At 51.2% G+C, this 16,146-nt stretch overlaps 1 protein-coding gene across 6 annotated transcripts in view; it reads right to left on the reverse strand.

Annotated features, from left to right (window-relative positions):
* NCKAP5L (NCK associated protein 5 like) overlaps positions 1 to 15,849 on the reverse strand; it is a 31,098-nt gene extending 15,249 nt beyond the window's left edge. For 2 of the 6 annotated variants that reach the window (XM_027542800.1, XM_027542798.1), the window contains exon 1: positions 15,741 to 15,849. Coding sequence is in view for 4 of the 6 variants with exons in the window: in XM_027542796.1 (XP_027398597.1) it covers positions 709 to 787 (79 nt within the window). In the remaining 2 variants the exon portion in view is untranslated. Of the gene's footprint in view, positions 1 to 708; positions 904 to 15,740 lie in introns of those variants that run through there. The other 4 variants (XM_027542797.1, XM_027542795.1, XM_027542796.1 and 1 more) reach the window with 2 other exon arrangements.
* Between the last annotated feature and the right edge of the window lie 297 nt (positions 15,850 to 16,146).

Raw genomic sequence — 16,146 nt, forward strand, 5'->3', positions numbered from 1 at the left:
GTATGTGTTGAGGAGGGTGGGGACCCAACACACCAACCAAGCCAACCACTACCACCCTTGGATCTGAGCCCCCGGGAATCCCAAGGCAGGGCGGCCTGAGTCCCACTGTAACCTGGGGAGACCCTCCAAGGGACAAGCCACCGGAGTGCAACAGCTCGTCAAGGGCGTCAGCGTCCGGGTCCGAGCAGGGCCTGGGAGAGGCTCCAGACACGTCGGCTGAAGGCGGGCTGTGACTCAGCCCCACTTTGGGGAGAAGTTCTCTGCCCTCAGCCCAAGTGGTCTGGCCAGCTCCGGACGCTGGGCTTTCTGTGTGTCTGCATGGCCACAAGATGAAGGCAGGAAGCTGTCAGCCCAGATTGTTGAGTCACTCGGAAGAGGCCTGCATTTAAACTTGGCGCTGGGGAGGTGCATGCTGTAAGTCTGGGCTCAAGATCTCTAGACTGAAAACTTCTTGCATCTTTAGCCTCCTCTGGGGAAAATTACGATCCAGAGCGATAATACCACCTCTAGCTCCCAAACTGAGCCCAATTAGGAATTTGGCCCTTCAGAGTCTAAGGTTTTGACCCAAATCTCTTGAGGAAAAAAACAAAACCAAAAAGCAATCAATCCAGGTCGGTTCCCCAGTGGCTGTCCCTGCAGGGTCAAGGGGGTCCCCTCCCCAGGGCCAAGTACCCTCGTCCACCCTCAGGCCCCACAACTGCTACTCACAGCTTCTGTGCTCAGCCCCACCTGGAGCCCAGGAAAACCCCTGGCCTGGGTTTTTCGGGATGGCCCTGCTTTCAAGCATTCCTCTGGGGGGTCCCACAACATATCCCGGGTGTCCGATGTGGGTCTGGAACACAGGACACTGGCCCAGCTGGGTAGAGATGGAGCTGCAGTGGGTGGGAACTTGAACTTGAATGGGGAGGCTCTCCCGCCAGAACTGCCAACGGGCAACCCCGCCCTCCACAAAGGCCTGATTCAGAGGGAGGTGACCTCAGTGCTGAGGGGAGGGAGGGAGAGGAAGAGGAGGGCCTCTCTGGCCCTCCTTCAGAGGAGACAGCGAAGGGGGATCAGCTGCTTAGGGGTTTCTCTGGGTAACCTAGGGAAGGGGCAGGTGCAGCCCAATGACTGAGTGAACCTGGGTGGTCGCTCATCTCTTCAGCCTGGTCAGGCATGTTGGGCAATCCCGCAAAAAAGACTGTCCTGACCTTTCAGGCAGCCAGATCAAGGAGGGGGAGCCCGCAGCTCCCAACCCCTCTCCAGCCAGAGCACAGGCAAGAAGACCCCTCTGTAATATCAGAGTCCAGGCTTGGGAGGAAGGGGCCAGAGAGATGGCAGTGAGCCGGTCCTCTAGACTCCCTCACCCTGGCCCTTAGCCAAGGCCTCTGGGCCCTGATGAGCCCCTCAATGACCAGCTGTTTCCCCCTAGAGTCCTCTAGGGAAAAAGAGCCAGGGGCCGGGGCTGGGGGAGGGGTGGGCAGCTGTGGGAAGGCAGAGATGGAGTTGGCTTTACTAACAGAATTGTCCGTGTAATCCAAGCGTTTCCCTCTCTGTTCCCCCCCCATCCCCCAGCTGCTTTCTGGAATCCCCGTCACACCCAGGAGTCTACTTGTAAACAGCAACTTCTTCACCCACAGCAACACTCCTTTCCAGACAAGATCTGCCCTGGGCTGAGGGTAGGGGAAAAAAAAACAAAACGAGGACTGAGGCCCCGGGCATTCCTGGTCTGAGAGTGGCTCCTTTGGCCTAAAGCATCTCTCAGCCCCAAGTATTCCCACTGGTCTCCCCCACCCCCTCACTCAGGGCCAGAGGCAGACAAGAATTTCCTTCCCTCCTCCTGACAACTGGCCCCAGGAGGGGGCAGTTGACAACAATAGCCCTTCTGAGGGGCAAGTGTCCATGGGGAAGGGGCCCACTGCACCCCTCCTCCAACTTCCTCCTCACAGGCACTCCAAGAACCTCCAGACCATGGTGGAGGTTCTTTCAAACCGACTGTAGGTCAGTCAGGGCAGGAGGAAGGGTAGCGGTGTTGTGAGCCCAAAAGGCTTATAGATGTTGATACCCTTTGTCTCTCCTCCCCAGATCCTTTCTGTTCCCCGTTCACTGCATCACCCAACAATAAAAGCAGCCGCTGGGGGTAGGGAGAGAAGGGGCTCTGACAGACTCAATGGGTTTATTTATAGGGCCACACGCCAGGGGCTCTGCAGCCAAGACGCCTAGCCCCACTCCCAAAAGTCCAGCAGGCCCATCCTGGCCAGGCCAAGGGAACTGGAAAAAGCCTCAGGCCAGATGGTTTGGCTTATAGTTCCAACAGTGCAATGTATTTGCTGTGTGACTTTAGGCAGATCGCTCCATTTCTCAAGGATTAGTTCTTTCATGCCAAGTGGAGGTTCTTCTAGAGCAGCGGTTCTCAAAGTGAGGTCCAGGGATCCTGAGGCCCTTTCAAGGAATCCACCGGGTCAAAACTATTTTCACAATATCACTAAGACATGATTTGTCTTTTTAACTCTCTTTGTCTCATGAGCAGGCAGTGACATTTTCCAGAGACTACAGGATAAGTGGTAGCATGACAGACTGAATTCAGAAGCAGATATGAGAATCCAGCTGCCTCTGATTAAGTCAGACACGACAGATTTACAGAAATGAAGAACAATGTCATTCTTTTCACTATTTTTTGTTTTGGAAAATAGATAATTGTTTTTCATAAAATGTTAACATGGGTTATTGTTACCTTAAAATGAATTAAATATTCAAAACTCTCAGTTCTAATTTATACGACAGTGAATGTCAGTAGGTATAATCCATGTGAACCAAAGCTCTTTGGGGGGGGTCTTCAATTTTTAAGACTGTAGAGGGGTCCTTAGACTCAATAGTTTGAAAAGAATCACTTTTCTTAGAACAATGTTATCCAGAAGAACTTTAGTGATGATGAAAATGTTAATTCTGTGCTGTTTAATAAACATGGTAGCCACCAGCCACATATGGCTACTGAACATTTGAAATGTGGCTAGTCCAGTGGAGGAGCTGAATTTTAAATTTAAAAAGCCATATGCAGCTGGTGGCGACTATACTGGACAGCGAAGTTAGATCCCTGGGCCTCTTGACTTTAGCATTCAAGGTCAAAGCCTCTTTCCAGTCCAGAGGCTACCAGGAAGGAAACACAGGCCTGGATACTCTGTCCCCAGGCTTTGTCTCACATTATTTCTCACTGTCTCTTCACTAAAGGAAGGCCATCTAAGCCAGATGGGCAGTCCTGCTGGCCCTCTTACTGAGGCTTAGAGTTGCTCTCTCATTCTTGGCAACAACTATGTCACACCTTTGCCAATCACCTCATACTTCTGGTCTACCATCTTCCCTTGTTTCCGCAGAGGACTGGCCATCAGAGGGAAAACCCCTCAAACCTCCTGCCACCACCCTCCCCTCCTCTGTCCCTCCTCTCCTCCTGTTACAGCAGAGGGGCTGCTCTTTCCCCCAGCAAGGCCAGGACTTCCTGTCCCAGACCCTCCCCAACTTCAGGGTCTACTTCCAGAACGGATTTTTCTCATCTACCTTTACAACTTCTCAGGTACTTTCATCTTAAAAGTGATTTCCCCTTGACATTTCTCCAGACACTGTCCTCTTTTGCCTTTCACAGCCAAACTTCTTTAAAAAAAAAAAAAAAAAAAGCCATCCTTCCTTCTCATTCTTTCCTCAACCTGGTCCAACTTCAGTAACTGCCACAAGGCTAAATCCTACAGTACTTTTCAGTCCCCACTGCTTTCTCAGGTGCCTCTGGTGGTTACTTCCTGCTGGACTTTTTTTTTAAAGCTTAGAGACATAGTTCAACTCACACACAACTCACTCATTTAAAGCGTACAATTCAGGGGTTTGTAGCATATTCACAGATATATATATATATAGATCATGACCATAGTCAATTTGAGAACATTTTCATCACCCCTTAGTTACCATCCCCTCATGCCCAAACCTAGGAAACCACTCATCTATTTTCTGTCTCTATAGCTTCCCCATTCTGGACATTTCGTATGAAGGGAATCATATAACAGGTGGACTTCTGTGACTGGCTTCTTGCACTCTGCATGTTTTCAAGGTTCATCCCTGTTGAAGCATGTATCAGTACTACATTCCTCTTCATGGCCAAATAATATTCCATGGTATGACTACGCCACAATTTATCTATTCAGCCACTAATGGACATTTGAGCTATTTCCACTGTTTGGCTATTATGCACAAAGCTGCTCTAAGCACTGCTGTTAGTTTCACATGGATGAAAGCTTTAATGGGTATACACCTAGGAGTGGGACCGCTGGGTCATATGGTGACTTTAAGTTTAAATTTTTGAAGAATTGCCAGCCTGTTTCCCAAAGTAGATGCATCATTTCAGAGTCCCATCAACAGTGTGATGGGATGTGCAATTTTTCCATGTCCTCACCACTCGTTATTGTCTGATTTCCTAATTCTAAGTCACCTTAGTAAATGTGAAGTGATACCTCATTATGGTTTTGATTTCTGTTTCTTTGACTGATGATGTTGAGCATCTTTTCAAGGGCTTATTGGCCATTTGCATGTCTTCCATGGAGACAAGCCTATTCAGACCCTTTGCCTATTGTTTAATTGCAGTATGTGTCTTTTTTGCCATCGAGTTGTCAGAATTCTTTATATATTCTGAACACAGGCCCCTTATCAGATATATGATTTGCAAATATTTTCTCCTATTCTGTGGTTGTCTTTTCACTGCCTTGATGGTAACCACTTCCTCCTGGACAACTGTTCCCTCGTCTACCACATTTCTCTCTTTGCAGCCATCTTCCACCTCTTCTGTTATTTATTTGTGAGAATATGTTGTGTATACTTTGTTAACATTTTCCTGATGGCTGAGAGGTAAAGAATCTGCCTGCCAATGCAGGAGATGTGGGTTTGATCCCTGGGTCAGGAAGATCCCCTGGAAGAGGGAATGGCAACCCACTCTAGTCCTCTTGCCTGGAAAATCCCATGGACAGAGGAGTCTGGCAGGCTACAGTCCATGGGGTCACAAAGAGTCAGACACAACTTGATGACTGAGCACATGTGTGCACTTTAAAAAAAAGGAATGGGGGTTCCCCTGGTAGCTCAGTGGTAAGGAAGCTCTCTGCCAATGCAGAGGACACAGGTTCGATCCTAGGTCTGGGAAGGTCCCACATGCCTCAGAGGAACTAAGTCTGTGCACCACAACTACTGAGCTGGTGCTTTAGAGCCTGTGAAACACAACTACTGAAGACACGAGCCCTAGAACCTGTGCTTTGCAACAAGAGAAGCCACTGCAGTGAGAAGCCTGAGCCAGCAACGAAGAACAGACCTGCTCGCGGCAACTAGAGAAAACCAGAGTGAAGCAAGGAAGACCCACCATAGCCAAAAACGAATGTGTGTGCTAAGTCTCTTCAGTTGTGTCAGGCTCTTTGTGACCTTATAGACTGTAGCCCACCAGGCTCCTCAGTCCACAGGGACTCTCCAGGCAAGAAACTAGAGTGGGTTGCCATGCCCTCCTCCAAAGGATCTTCTTGACCCAGGGATTGAACTCTAGTCTCTTATGCCTCCTACACTGGCAGGCAGATTATTTACCATTAGCATCACCTAGGAAGCCCTAAAGAAATAAATAAGACTTAAAAACAAAACAAAACAGACTTTATTTGGATCTTATGAGTTTTTCCACTGATGTCTTTTCCACTGGTATTCTATCCCAAGACGCAATATAGGATCCCATGTTGTGGTTAATTACCATGATTCCTTAGTCTCCTATGATAGAAGACAGTTCCTCAGTCTTTGTCTTTTATTACCTTGACACTTCAGAAGGAAACTGTATTTTGGAAAATATTCCTTAATATGAGTTGGTTTCATGTTTTCTTCAATGAGATTGGGGTTATGGATTCTAGGAAAGAATATTACAGAGGTGATGTGCCCTTTTCAGCACATGCTATCGTGGGGTATGTATACATGACGCTGAGAGGTCTTATTACTAATGATGTTAAACTTTGATCACTTGGTTAGGTGGCGTCTATCAGTGGGCTTTGCATCATAACAAGACTATTTTTCTTTTGTAGTTAATAAACATTTAGGGGGGACAACCCTTTGTGACCATGCAAAATCCTATTTCTGCTTAAACTTTCACCCACTGATTTTAGGATTCATCAGTGGAACTCGCCTGCAGCAATTACTATTGTGCTCTAAAGATAACTTTTGATTTTTCTCATTCCTTGTAATTTATTAATTAGAAGTTTTCTGTAAGGAAAAGCTGTCTCTTCACTCCCATTTATTTACTTAATTACATATTTGTATCAGTATGGACTCACAGTATGCAATATTTTATTCTTTGGATTATAATCTTAATATTATCATCACCAGTTACTTTTACTGCTTAAATGTCAGCTTTGGCCATTCTTTCAGGTTGGTTCCTGTGTCCTTTCAATATGCTTTCATTAAAAAAAAAAAACAAAACTGGGCTGTTCCTGGAGGTCCACTGGTTAAGAATCCGCCTTCCAACGCACGGAATGCAGGTTTGATCCCTGGTCAGGGAACTAAGATGCTACAGGGAGCTAAGCCTGTGCACCATAACTACTGAGCCCATGCGCCACAGCTAGAGAAGCTTGCAGTCCACAACAAAGAGCCCTCGTAGCCCCCAAAGACATTATTTTTAACATTTGCTTACTTTCTGGTACAGAAGATGTCCCAGGCTTATCTTGCATTTTCCCTGCCACAATCTTTTTCTAGCAGAGCAATCTTCTTTCTAAAACTGTAAATCTGATTGTGTCCCTTTCACGTCAAATCTTCCCATGACCTCCTAGCTCTGGGGACAGATGAAAGCACTCAACGCGGCCCTGGGAGCCCTGACCTGGGCTGGCCCCAGAGCAACATTCTTCTGAAAAGCTGTCCTGGACTGACGAGGCCCCCACTGATCTCTCATCTTCAAGTGCGTCCTGCATTTCAAACAGCAATGCATCCTATTCTCCAGCACTCCTCTGAGAAGGGGTAACTTCCATGCTGTTAGAAGGGGAGCTCCTTGAGGAGGGACCCTGCTTATACTGATACTTCTGTTCTCCCCAATTCCTGCCGCCGAGGCCCTAAATTTGGTGATCTCCTTTCAAGACCAGAAAGAAGGGACAGGTGAGGATTCATCATGTTTCCTTAAAGATCTCCAGTGACCCTGCCCCCCGCCAAGTGCTTCTGAAAGGCCCATATGACAAAACACACGCAAAGTGAGAGAGGGCATTTTCAGATTTGCCCTGAACACTGATATGACCAAGCTCTCAACCTTTGCCCAGGTCTCAGCTATGCCCTCTGAAAAAGGGATTCATCTACTCATTCTGCAGATTAGGAGGTACAATGCTGGGTACTGGGGGGCAATTTAGAGATGGGTCCCCTCTTCTCAGACTTCCTGGAGCTTTCAGACTAGTAGGGGATGTAAGCCATGCAGGTAGATAGCTGTACTATGAAGGAGGTTCCACAAGAAAAGTCTTTGTAGAACTTTAAAAAAAATCAGGAGAGAAATATTAGGTTGGAGCTGGAACGGTTTTTCAGAATTGGAGGCATCTAGTGAACTTAGCCTTTATAGACAGACACGGTTTGGGTACAAGAAAAAGGGAAGGGGGTCATTCCAGGCAGCAGGAGGCAGAAATCTCTGGGTGTGCATGGAAACAGTGACTCAGTGCAGCTGGACTGAAGGGCGTTTGAAGGTGAGTGCTTCCTGCTCCCCTGGTCCATGCTAGTTACTAACTCCTCTCCTATTCCCAGACCGAATACGATAGTCAGCATCTTTTCAACAACCTGGATGTAACCAGAGGCATATGCTGGGTCCCCCAGGAGGAACCAAGGCAGAGAGGTTCCTGGAGATGACAGAAGAGCTGACAACTGGAACTTCGGTGATCTGCTCTCAGATCCGAGAAAAAGGGGCCTGGAAGGTCACACAGCCTGTTGGTGCTCAGGCTGCACTGCAGGCCCTGAAGAGGTAGGCATACACTCTGCTAGCCCCCATGCCCGGCCCCTAGTGCTCACACCCCCAAGCCCCATATCCTAGCTTCTTTCTTCAAAGGGAACAGCCTCTGGCCAATCAAGTGCCTTCCACAGCCAGGCAGCTTTAGTGTTGACTCAGTGGGTGCCATCTGGCCAGGGCCCATGGGTGACCGCCTAAGGTGCCAGCTCAGCTCAGGGAGACGCAGCTCTGTTCACCCACAGGCCCTGCTCATCCATGCCCATAAATACAAGCTAGGCTTCCTGGATTCTGATCCGGCTCAGGCATACTGCCTGCCCCTAGGTGAAGCCTGGAACAACCCCTACTCTTATCTGTAAAATGGGGTGAGCTCTCTCTGACTCCTCTCTTCCCATAGGGCATAGAAGAGAAGGATGAGGTCACGCCTGGGAATGGACTGCAGCTGAGAGGTCCCCTTGTGTGGGGTAGGGATATGTGTGGGTGAGGAGCTCGGCAGGACCGTTAGGGAGAAACCCTTGGCTTTAATGCTGCCCTCCTCCTATGGGCCCCGTGGGCTTCCCAGGAAAGCAAGGCGGGTAGAGAGGAAGGGACAGCAAAGCCAAGAACTTGAGCTTCCTTCTAGCCCCAGGGACAGGAAGTGAGGTGCCGTCTACAGAGGAAGTGAGAGGCAAACACCCCCCAACTTCCCCTCAGCCTGAAGTGGAAAGGAAGGCTCTAGCTTCAGGAGCTCATAGCCCCAGAGCTGGGGAAGGTGAAGGTGGAGGGGGCAGGGAGGAGGCATTTTTGGCACCATCTGCCAAGAAAAGATGGCCTCTTGTCTGAGACACAGTAAAACTTAAGGGGTCCCGGACAGTCCACAGATTGGGGTAGTGGGAAGAGGAGCACAACCGAAGTCAAATTGAAAAACCCAGCTTTCCAGGTCACACGGGACCATTTCTGCAGCGTTGGTCCTAGACCCCTGCCCCAGCTCTGTGCTATGCCACGTGCCTGCCCCCAGTATACACACATCCCACCCGCACACCAAGGTGGATAGGGCCTCTGACTATCTGGTCTGACAACACTTGTCCTTTCTTTGCAGCCTCCATCACAGCTTTAATTCTATAACTGCTTAATTTTTGATTGACATGGACTTCTGGGATCCCCACTGTACCCCCAGAGTCTGGCATCACACTGAACACTTAGTAAGAGCTGGCTGGAGGTTTAGCATCCCTGAGAGGCTGGTTTTGGCATCTGAATGAAGTCTGGTATACAAAAGTAAATGAACCCTGCTCCTGGCCTGGGGTTGACTGGGGGACCCTGAGGTGGGTGCTAAAGGACAGAAATCAGAGACCCAACATGGTGGCAGAAGAAAACACTCTACACACAAATATTGCCAACAGGTAACAGATGAAAATAGTACATGCCACATGCTATCTTTGGGTAAAGGGGGATAAAAGGATGTTCGTATTTGGTTTTGTATTAAAAGATGGGGGATATGTAAGAAATTAATGGGACTTCCCTGGCGGTCCAGTGGTTAAGAATCTGCCTGCCAAGGCAGGGGACACAGGTTCGATTTCTGGCCCAGGAAACTAATATCCCACATGCTGTGGGGCAACGAAGCCGTGCGCCACAACTACTGGATCCACGTGCTCCAACTACTGACGCCGGCACGCTCCAGGGCCTACCAGCCGCAAGTGAAACCACTGCAATGAGCCCATGCGCTGCAACTAGAGAAAAGCCCTCGCAGCAGCAAAAGCCCCAACCAACCAAAAAGAAAAGAGAGAAATTAAGAAGTGATCATCTATGGGGGGAGATGGCACAGTGGTAAAGAATCTGCCTGCCAATGCAGAGACTCAAGAGACCCAGGTTTGACCCCTGGGTCAGGAAGATCTCCTAGAGAAGGAAATGGCAACCCACTCCAGTATTCTTGCCTGGAGAATTACAAGGATAGAGCAGCCTGGTGAGCTACAGTCCACGGGGTTACAAGGAGTTGGACGCGACTGAGCACACATACCACCACATGGAGGAAGAAGAGGGTGGACGTCAGAGTGAGATTTCTCAATATATGCCTTTTTGTATCATTTTGATTTTTGGACTTTGTAAAAAAAAAAAAAAAATCTAGTGAAAAAAAGAATATAAACTTAAAAAAAAACTGTTAGAAGGAATAAACACTTGACCATGTGACTTGTAAGGACCAGGCCCCAGGGATGAGGGAGGGTGAAGAGGTCTCCACAGGGGAGTGTGGGGTCTGGCCAAAGCACACCAGTTTCTTCTCTCCCCTTTCTTCCCAGTAGTGTCTCCCCAAGTTTGGGGAGAGGCCCTCCCAGCCGTCGGCTGTGGTGTGCTTTGGTATCAACAAACTATTCAGAAGTTAAATTAGGGCCACTTCTTCCTAGCTAAGAGCTGGGTTCATTCTCACTCCTGGGAAAGGGGTAAGGTTGGCCAAGGGCAGAGGTAGGAGCTTGGGCAAGGGGAATGTTTGGGGCAGGTGGAGGTAAAGTGGGGTAAAGGGCTCCTGAAAGTGCCTAGGGCTTCCAAGAGCAAGTTCTGGGGGTGTCTCAACAGATCCTCACACAAAAGGGCCAATTACAGCCCCCACATCAAGCCAGCTGGGGATGAAATGAATCAGCCCCTGGGAACTTCGGCTGCCGAGGACTCCAGCGCCACACCCCAGGAGTTACAGGGCCCCTCACATTCCCCTCTAGGAAAGACCTCACCACTCTCTTACCCAGAGGGTCTACAGGGAGAGACGACTTCATGCCCTGCATTAAAGTGAGAACTGCAGACCAACACCCCAAGCGGTACTCAGCGTTTCAGGCAACAGCATGAGCAGCAGAATGGGGTGGTTCTCCTTTCAAAATACCTATACTTAAAAAAAAAAAAGCTTAGTGAGTCTTGGAGAACTCCCAGAGCTTATTGACCAGCATAAGGTTCAGGGAGCTGTGCTTACTGGGCTCTTCCCAGCAGCTGCTGGATTTTTAGAAATCAGGACTAACAGCAATGATAATTCACCTTAATAACAAGCTGGCCTCCCTGGGCCTCTTTCATCTGTGTAACTCCCAGAGAAGCGAAGATGCTAATTATCAAGCAGGTGCCACACCCCAAAGATGATGTCTTATTAATCCATCAGCAACAGACTGGGAAACTGAGGCCCAGGGAGAAAGATTTCTCTCACAGGGAGCTAAGGATATAGGATGCCGAGGGCCACTGCGCAGTGAAGAATCAGAGGTGCCCGCCCTGTACCTGCTGGGTTTGGGACGGTGCTGAAGACAAGGGTGCTTCTTTCAGAGGCGGCCAGACTTGAGTTTGGGGTGAAGGTGAGGAAGACCCCAAATATGTCCCAAGCCCCTTCCCCAGACTACAGCAGAGCCTGGTGGTAGCCTCGGCCAGGAGTCTGGGGTTTTGATCTTGAGTCAGAACACACTACTCTCCAAAGCGTCATCTCTGCAACGTACACAGCCACTGTGGGGTAAGTGAGGGCTCAGAGCTCCAAACAGCACCACACCACAGCCCCAGTCCATGAAGTGGGAGCAGGGGGCACCTGGCAGCCGACTGGCTAGATCAGATCAAAATCATCTCAAGTGTGGAGACTGCTTCTTTGGGATCCAAGCCCATCTCTGTAGCCCCCACACACTTTTGGCACTGATTTTTAAAATGAGATCTTTCCTACAGCAAAGCCTGCTTAGTTGGCCACTGCTTCAGAAATCCACAAGGAGGCTCAGCTGGTCTGTACTTCCAGGACAGTGGGCAGAGAACCATAGAAGACCAAAGGTCTTTTCCCACTGTACCCATGGAGGGAAGCAGCAGCCACTGGAATGTGCATGGAAATGGAAAGGGGAGGCTCTGAGGACTTCCCTGGGGGTCCAGTAGTTGAGACTTCGCCTTCCAGTGTAGAGGGGTGTGGGTTTGATCCCTGGTCAGGGAGTTAGGATTCCACATGGGCCAAAAAACCAGAACATAAATAGGAAAAGCAATGTCACAACAAATTCAATAAAGACTTTAAAACTGGTCCATATAAAAAAAAATCTTAACAACAACAACAAAAAGATGGAGGCACTGCAGCTTACTACATGTGCTTGGTACCGTGAGAGATGCTGGGAACAGACACAATCTCAGCTCTGGGGAACCATAAGTGTCAAACCAGGTAGCAACCAATGAAGGACCTTGTCTTCCAACCCTCCAGGGCAGAGCCTGGGGAAAAATATTAAGGGTGCTACTCTAAACAATTTGACGTTGTTTTTCTTCAGCATGTTAACAGAGCTGACCAGAGCCCATGGGGGACCCTGAGACAAAACTCTGACCCACTAAGGGCTTAGGTCTCCACAATCTCAGGTTCAAGAACTGCCCTCTCTGCTTTAAATCTGGCCCAGCCCCCTCATGCACAAGAAATTTAAGGCAAATGGTACAATGTAAAACAACAGACCAGAGTCAGGAGCCCTGCTTCTGACACTCGCCACTGTATGAATCACTTCCTCTCTAGATTTCACCGCACCTCCCTCTTTTTTTTTCAGTTTCCCCATTTTTAACACGAGGGCGTTGGACTAGACTGTCTCTAGGATTCCTTCCAGCCTGTGACTCTATGTTGTTTTGATGCTGTGGCAGATCCCAGATTGATTTACATAAATTTGCATGTTCAATCAGAAATCCTAAACTCCCAAGTATAGAAAATCCAATCAGTCCATTAGTGCAGCCAGACTGAGGGCTGAAGGAGCCTGCCAGGTTTGGGAGGGGACTGTCAAAGCAGACAGTGGTAGTAGTGGTGAATCAGGGGAGGAGCCGGGGAAGCAGGAGCAGGAGCAGCATTTGTCCTGAGAGATGTGCTTCTGATGACCCAAGGCTGAGGGGGCCAGGGACCCCTCTTTGGCTGCAAGGCAAGAGTACTTTCTCCTCCTGCTTCTAACGGGGCCTCTGGCTGGCCAGCCTCAGAGCCACACCCCAAGAGGAAACAGCAGCCTCTGCCTAGCAACAGCCGCATCCTTCACTCTGACAGGGACTCCACCATTAGCTACTTTCTGGGAAACTGACCTTCCTGGGAGCTTCCATTCTGCATCCCAGGGGCTCCTAGCAGTGAGGAAGGCTTCCTTCGGGGTCTAACCTCAATACCCTCTGCTGTAGCTTCACTCCCGTGGGCAGCAAGGCCCAGGGGAAGAGGGCTCCTGGGGAACAAGCAGAGGGAAAAGCAGTGCAAGAGAATGTGCTCCATGGGCAACTGGTCCCACAGCCTCTCTGCCCACCACACCTCCTTTGATATCCCCCTCAGCACCCGGAGACCAAAGGGTGAAAACAAACAAGGAGAATGTGAAGGCCTTTGGCTCTTGAGCTAGAGAGCAAGTCCCAACCTGGAGAGCCTGACTCCTGAGCAAGCTCTATCCCCAGGAGGGAAGGAGTCCAGGCAAGGTGGGGTTGGGGCAGCCTCTCTCTGCTGCTGCTGGGCTGGTGTGGCAGGGTCTGGGAGGGTGGCTGGGAGCTGGGGGTGGTGAGTACAGAGGTGAGCTGAGTGGGGCCAGGCTGGGCAACAGCGGTGGGGCTCTCCTTGCCCTCTTCCCATAAGAGAGTGGAAGAGTGTGCCGTAGTCCCTGGCCCAGATCCTAAAACAAGTCCCAACAGCTGAGATGCAAACTGTCTCCTGGGAATCTGCTTACCCTGCTGGCCCTTGGCTGCCTTCTCCTTTCTCAACCCCTCCCCAAAGGCCCAGCTCAAAGACTGGCCTGCCAGGGTGTCTCACCAGAGGCCTTGATGGGTGGGCCAAATCCTAGCCAGCAGTTCATACTCCAAGGCACCAGGGGTGAGCAGGGCAGTGGTTATTCTTAGGCAGGATAAGGGAGTCTGCACCCCTCCAACTCTAGGTTCTAATCCTAAGCAATTAACCTCTCCAAACTTAGCTACCCTGCTGGAGGACCTTTCTCCCCTCCAATTTCACTCATCAGTGAAACCACACAATGTCAAAACGTGGAAAGGAATGGTAGAGCTTTCTAGTCCAACTGCTGGATTTTACATATGGGAAAGGAACACCAGAGAGGCAAACTACTTTGGTTAAGGTCACACAGCAACCTACGAAGGGCAGGGACCAGAGCTTCTGACTCCCAGTTCACAGTGATAGCAGTTTGATCCTCACACACTTTGGTTTCCATTTGCCTGTTGTAGAAGGGCCTTCTTCCCTGCAGCCCAGGCCATCTCCCTCTTCAGGTTCTCACCATCCTCCAAAGGCCTGACCTGGAGAGCTAATACCACCTCATGCACAGACCACAGACTGAAAACAAAGTTGAACTACATGGGAATATCTCCCCAAACAGGGATGCAAGTGTTTCTCTGAGGTAAGAAACCCACTAACCCCAGGTTGTTCTCAGAAGGACAGGGACCCAATATGAGAAGTGAACTGTGTTATCTCCTTTCTTGAAAGACAAGGAGTCTCCCAGTCAGCTGGCATGTCTTGCAAGAGAGAGTCTGCAACAGGGCAACTGGGTTAGGTTCATTTTCCCCAAAGTACCGTCCATCGCGTGCAATCGGGGAGACCTGGGTTTGATCCCTGGGTTGGGAAGATCCCCTGGAGAAGAGCATGGCAACCCACTCCAGCATTCTTGCCTGGGGAGTCCCTAAGGACAGAGGAGCCTGGCGGACTGCAGTCCATGGGGTCGCAAAGAGTCGGACATCACTGACCAACGAAGCACACACACTGTCCACTGAACCGTCAGACTCTGACCCTTCGCTACCCCTCCTCCAGGACCACACGTGTTCCAGGCATCTGTTTCCACCGTTATCCCTGGCGGACAATTGTGCTTAAGCAGGAGGACCCGTGGGGGGTAGGGAGAGCAGTGGTAAGAAGGGAATAGAAGCTCTGCCTTTACAGCCAGGCAACGCGGCAGCCTAAGACCCCTGGCTTCTCAGGAAGGCCGGCGTTTAAGAAGTAGCAGCTGGACAGGCTAGTGGATAGCGCTGAGACACCTGGAAAACGAGGCCTGTGGGAGATAAGGGTCCTCCGTGCCCTTGGGGCGGCGCCAGGGCCGGAGAGACCGCGGGGCCTTGGGCCCAGGATCAGGAGACCGGGGCTGGGGTTCAGACAGTCGGTCTTCTAGTCGGTCTAGGCCAGGGGAGTGTCGGGCACAGATAAATTCTCTGCATTCTTCTGGCACCGCAGCCAGGACCCAGAGAGCCTTTCCTGCAGGCGCTGCCCTGGCTCCACTCCCTGCCCAGCCCTTCTCCCTTCCTCAGCCTCTTTAGTGTTCAGCCTGCCCAGCTCCCTTTCTCCTTTCCGCAGCCCCTCAAAGCCACCAAAGGGTCGTTCCGGGAGACCCCGAGCTCTCCGCCTCTCCCCACCTCCCCTACGCCCCACCGCCCCAGGCCACCGGGACTGCAAGGAGTGAGAAGAGGAGCCCGAGGCTCCTCTCCGCGCCTGCGCTTTGGGGAGAGTCTCCCCCCAGCAACAACCTGGCACCGCTAACGGCACCCGGGCGGTGGGATGCGGGTGGGGTGGGGTGCGCAGCTGGGGCAAGGTCAGAGCTTTTAAAGGGGGAGGGAGACCGGCCCCCCGGAACATCCCCCTCTCTGGAAAGTTTCCCTTCCGGGGCCACGGAGTGTGCGCGAGGATGGCGCGGGGGGCGGGAGGGTGTGGGGTGGGGGTGGACAGAGTCGCGGCTGGTCCCCCCGGGGTGAGGGCGGCGAGCTCTAGGGGACGGCAGCGAGGTCCGGCAGGAAGCTGCGCCGCCCTCTCCGGCCCAAGGCTGCCACGAGAGTCTTACCCTCCATACCTCCCACCCTCGGCCCGGGGCTTATAGACCCTTCACTCGCCGCCCTTTAAATTGCAAGTGGGCCCAGAACTCACCAAAATCAGGTGCTGAGCTGGGCCAGGGCAGGCCGGATCCGCCGGGTCCATGGCCGCGGCTCTGGGGCGGGGGGCAGAGAAAAGGGGGGGTGCTGGGGCCGCCTCTTGATGTCAAGGCTTTAAAGGGGCCAATGAACCCCGCCCCTCGCTCAGACCCCGCCTCCCCCTCCCGCGTAGCCAATCCACGTTCACTCTGGATGCGCGCCCCTCCCAGCCCCCTCCCAGCCCCCTCCAGATGTTCCCAGGACAAGAGCTAAGTCCGCCCGGCTGGAGCGCGCTGCTTCCGCCCTGGAGGAAAGGGCCTCCCCTACAAGCCATTCCCGCCCCCACCCCATCACCCCCCGGATAGAGACACAGTCTTCTCAGACCTGGCAGGGTCGGGGCTGGTAAACCTCCCCAGTGCCGG

The sequence above is a fragment of the Bos indicus x Bos taurus genome, chromosome 5, assembly GCF_003369695.1.
Source record: "Bos indicus x Bos taurus breed Angus x Brahman F1 hybrid chromosome 5, Bos_hybrid_MaternalHap_v2.0, whole genome shotgun sequence".
Taxonomy (NCBI): domain Eukaryota; kingdom Metazoa; phylum Chordata; class Mammalia; order Artiodactyla; family Bovidae; genus Bos; species Bos indicus x Bos taurus.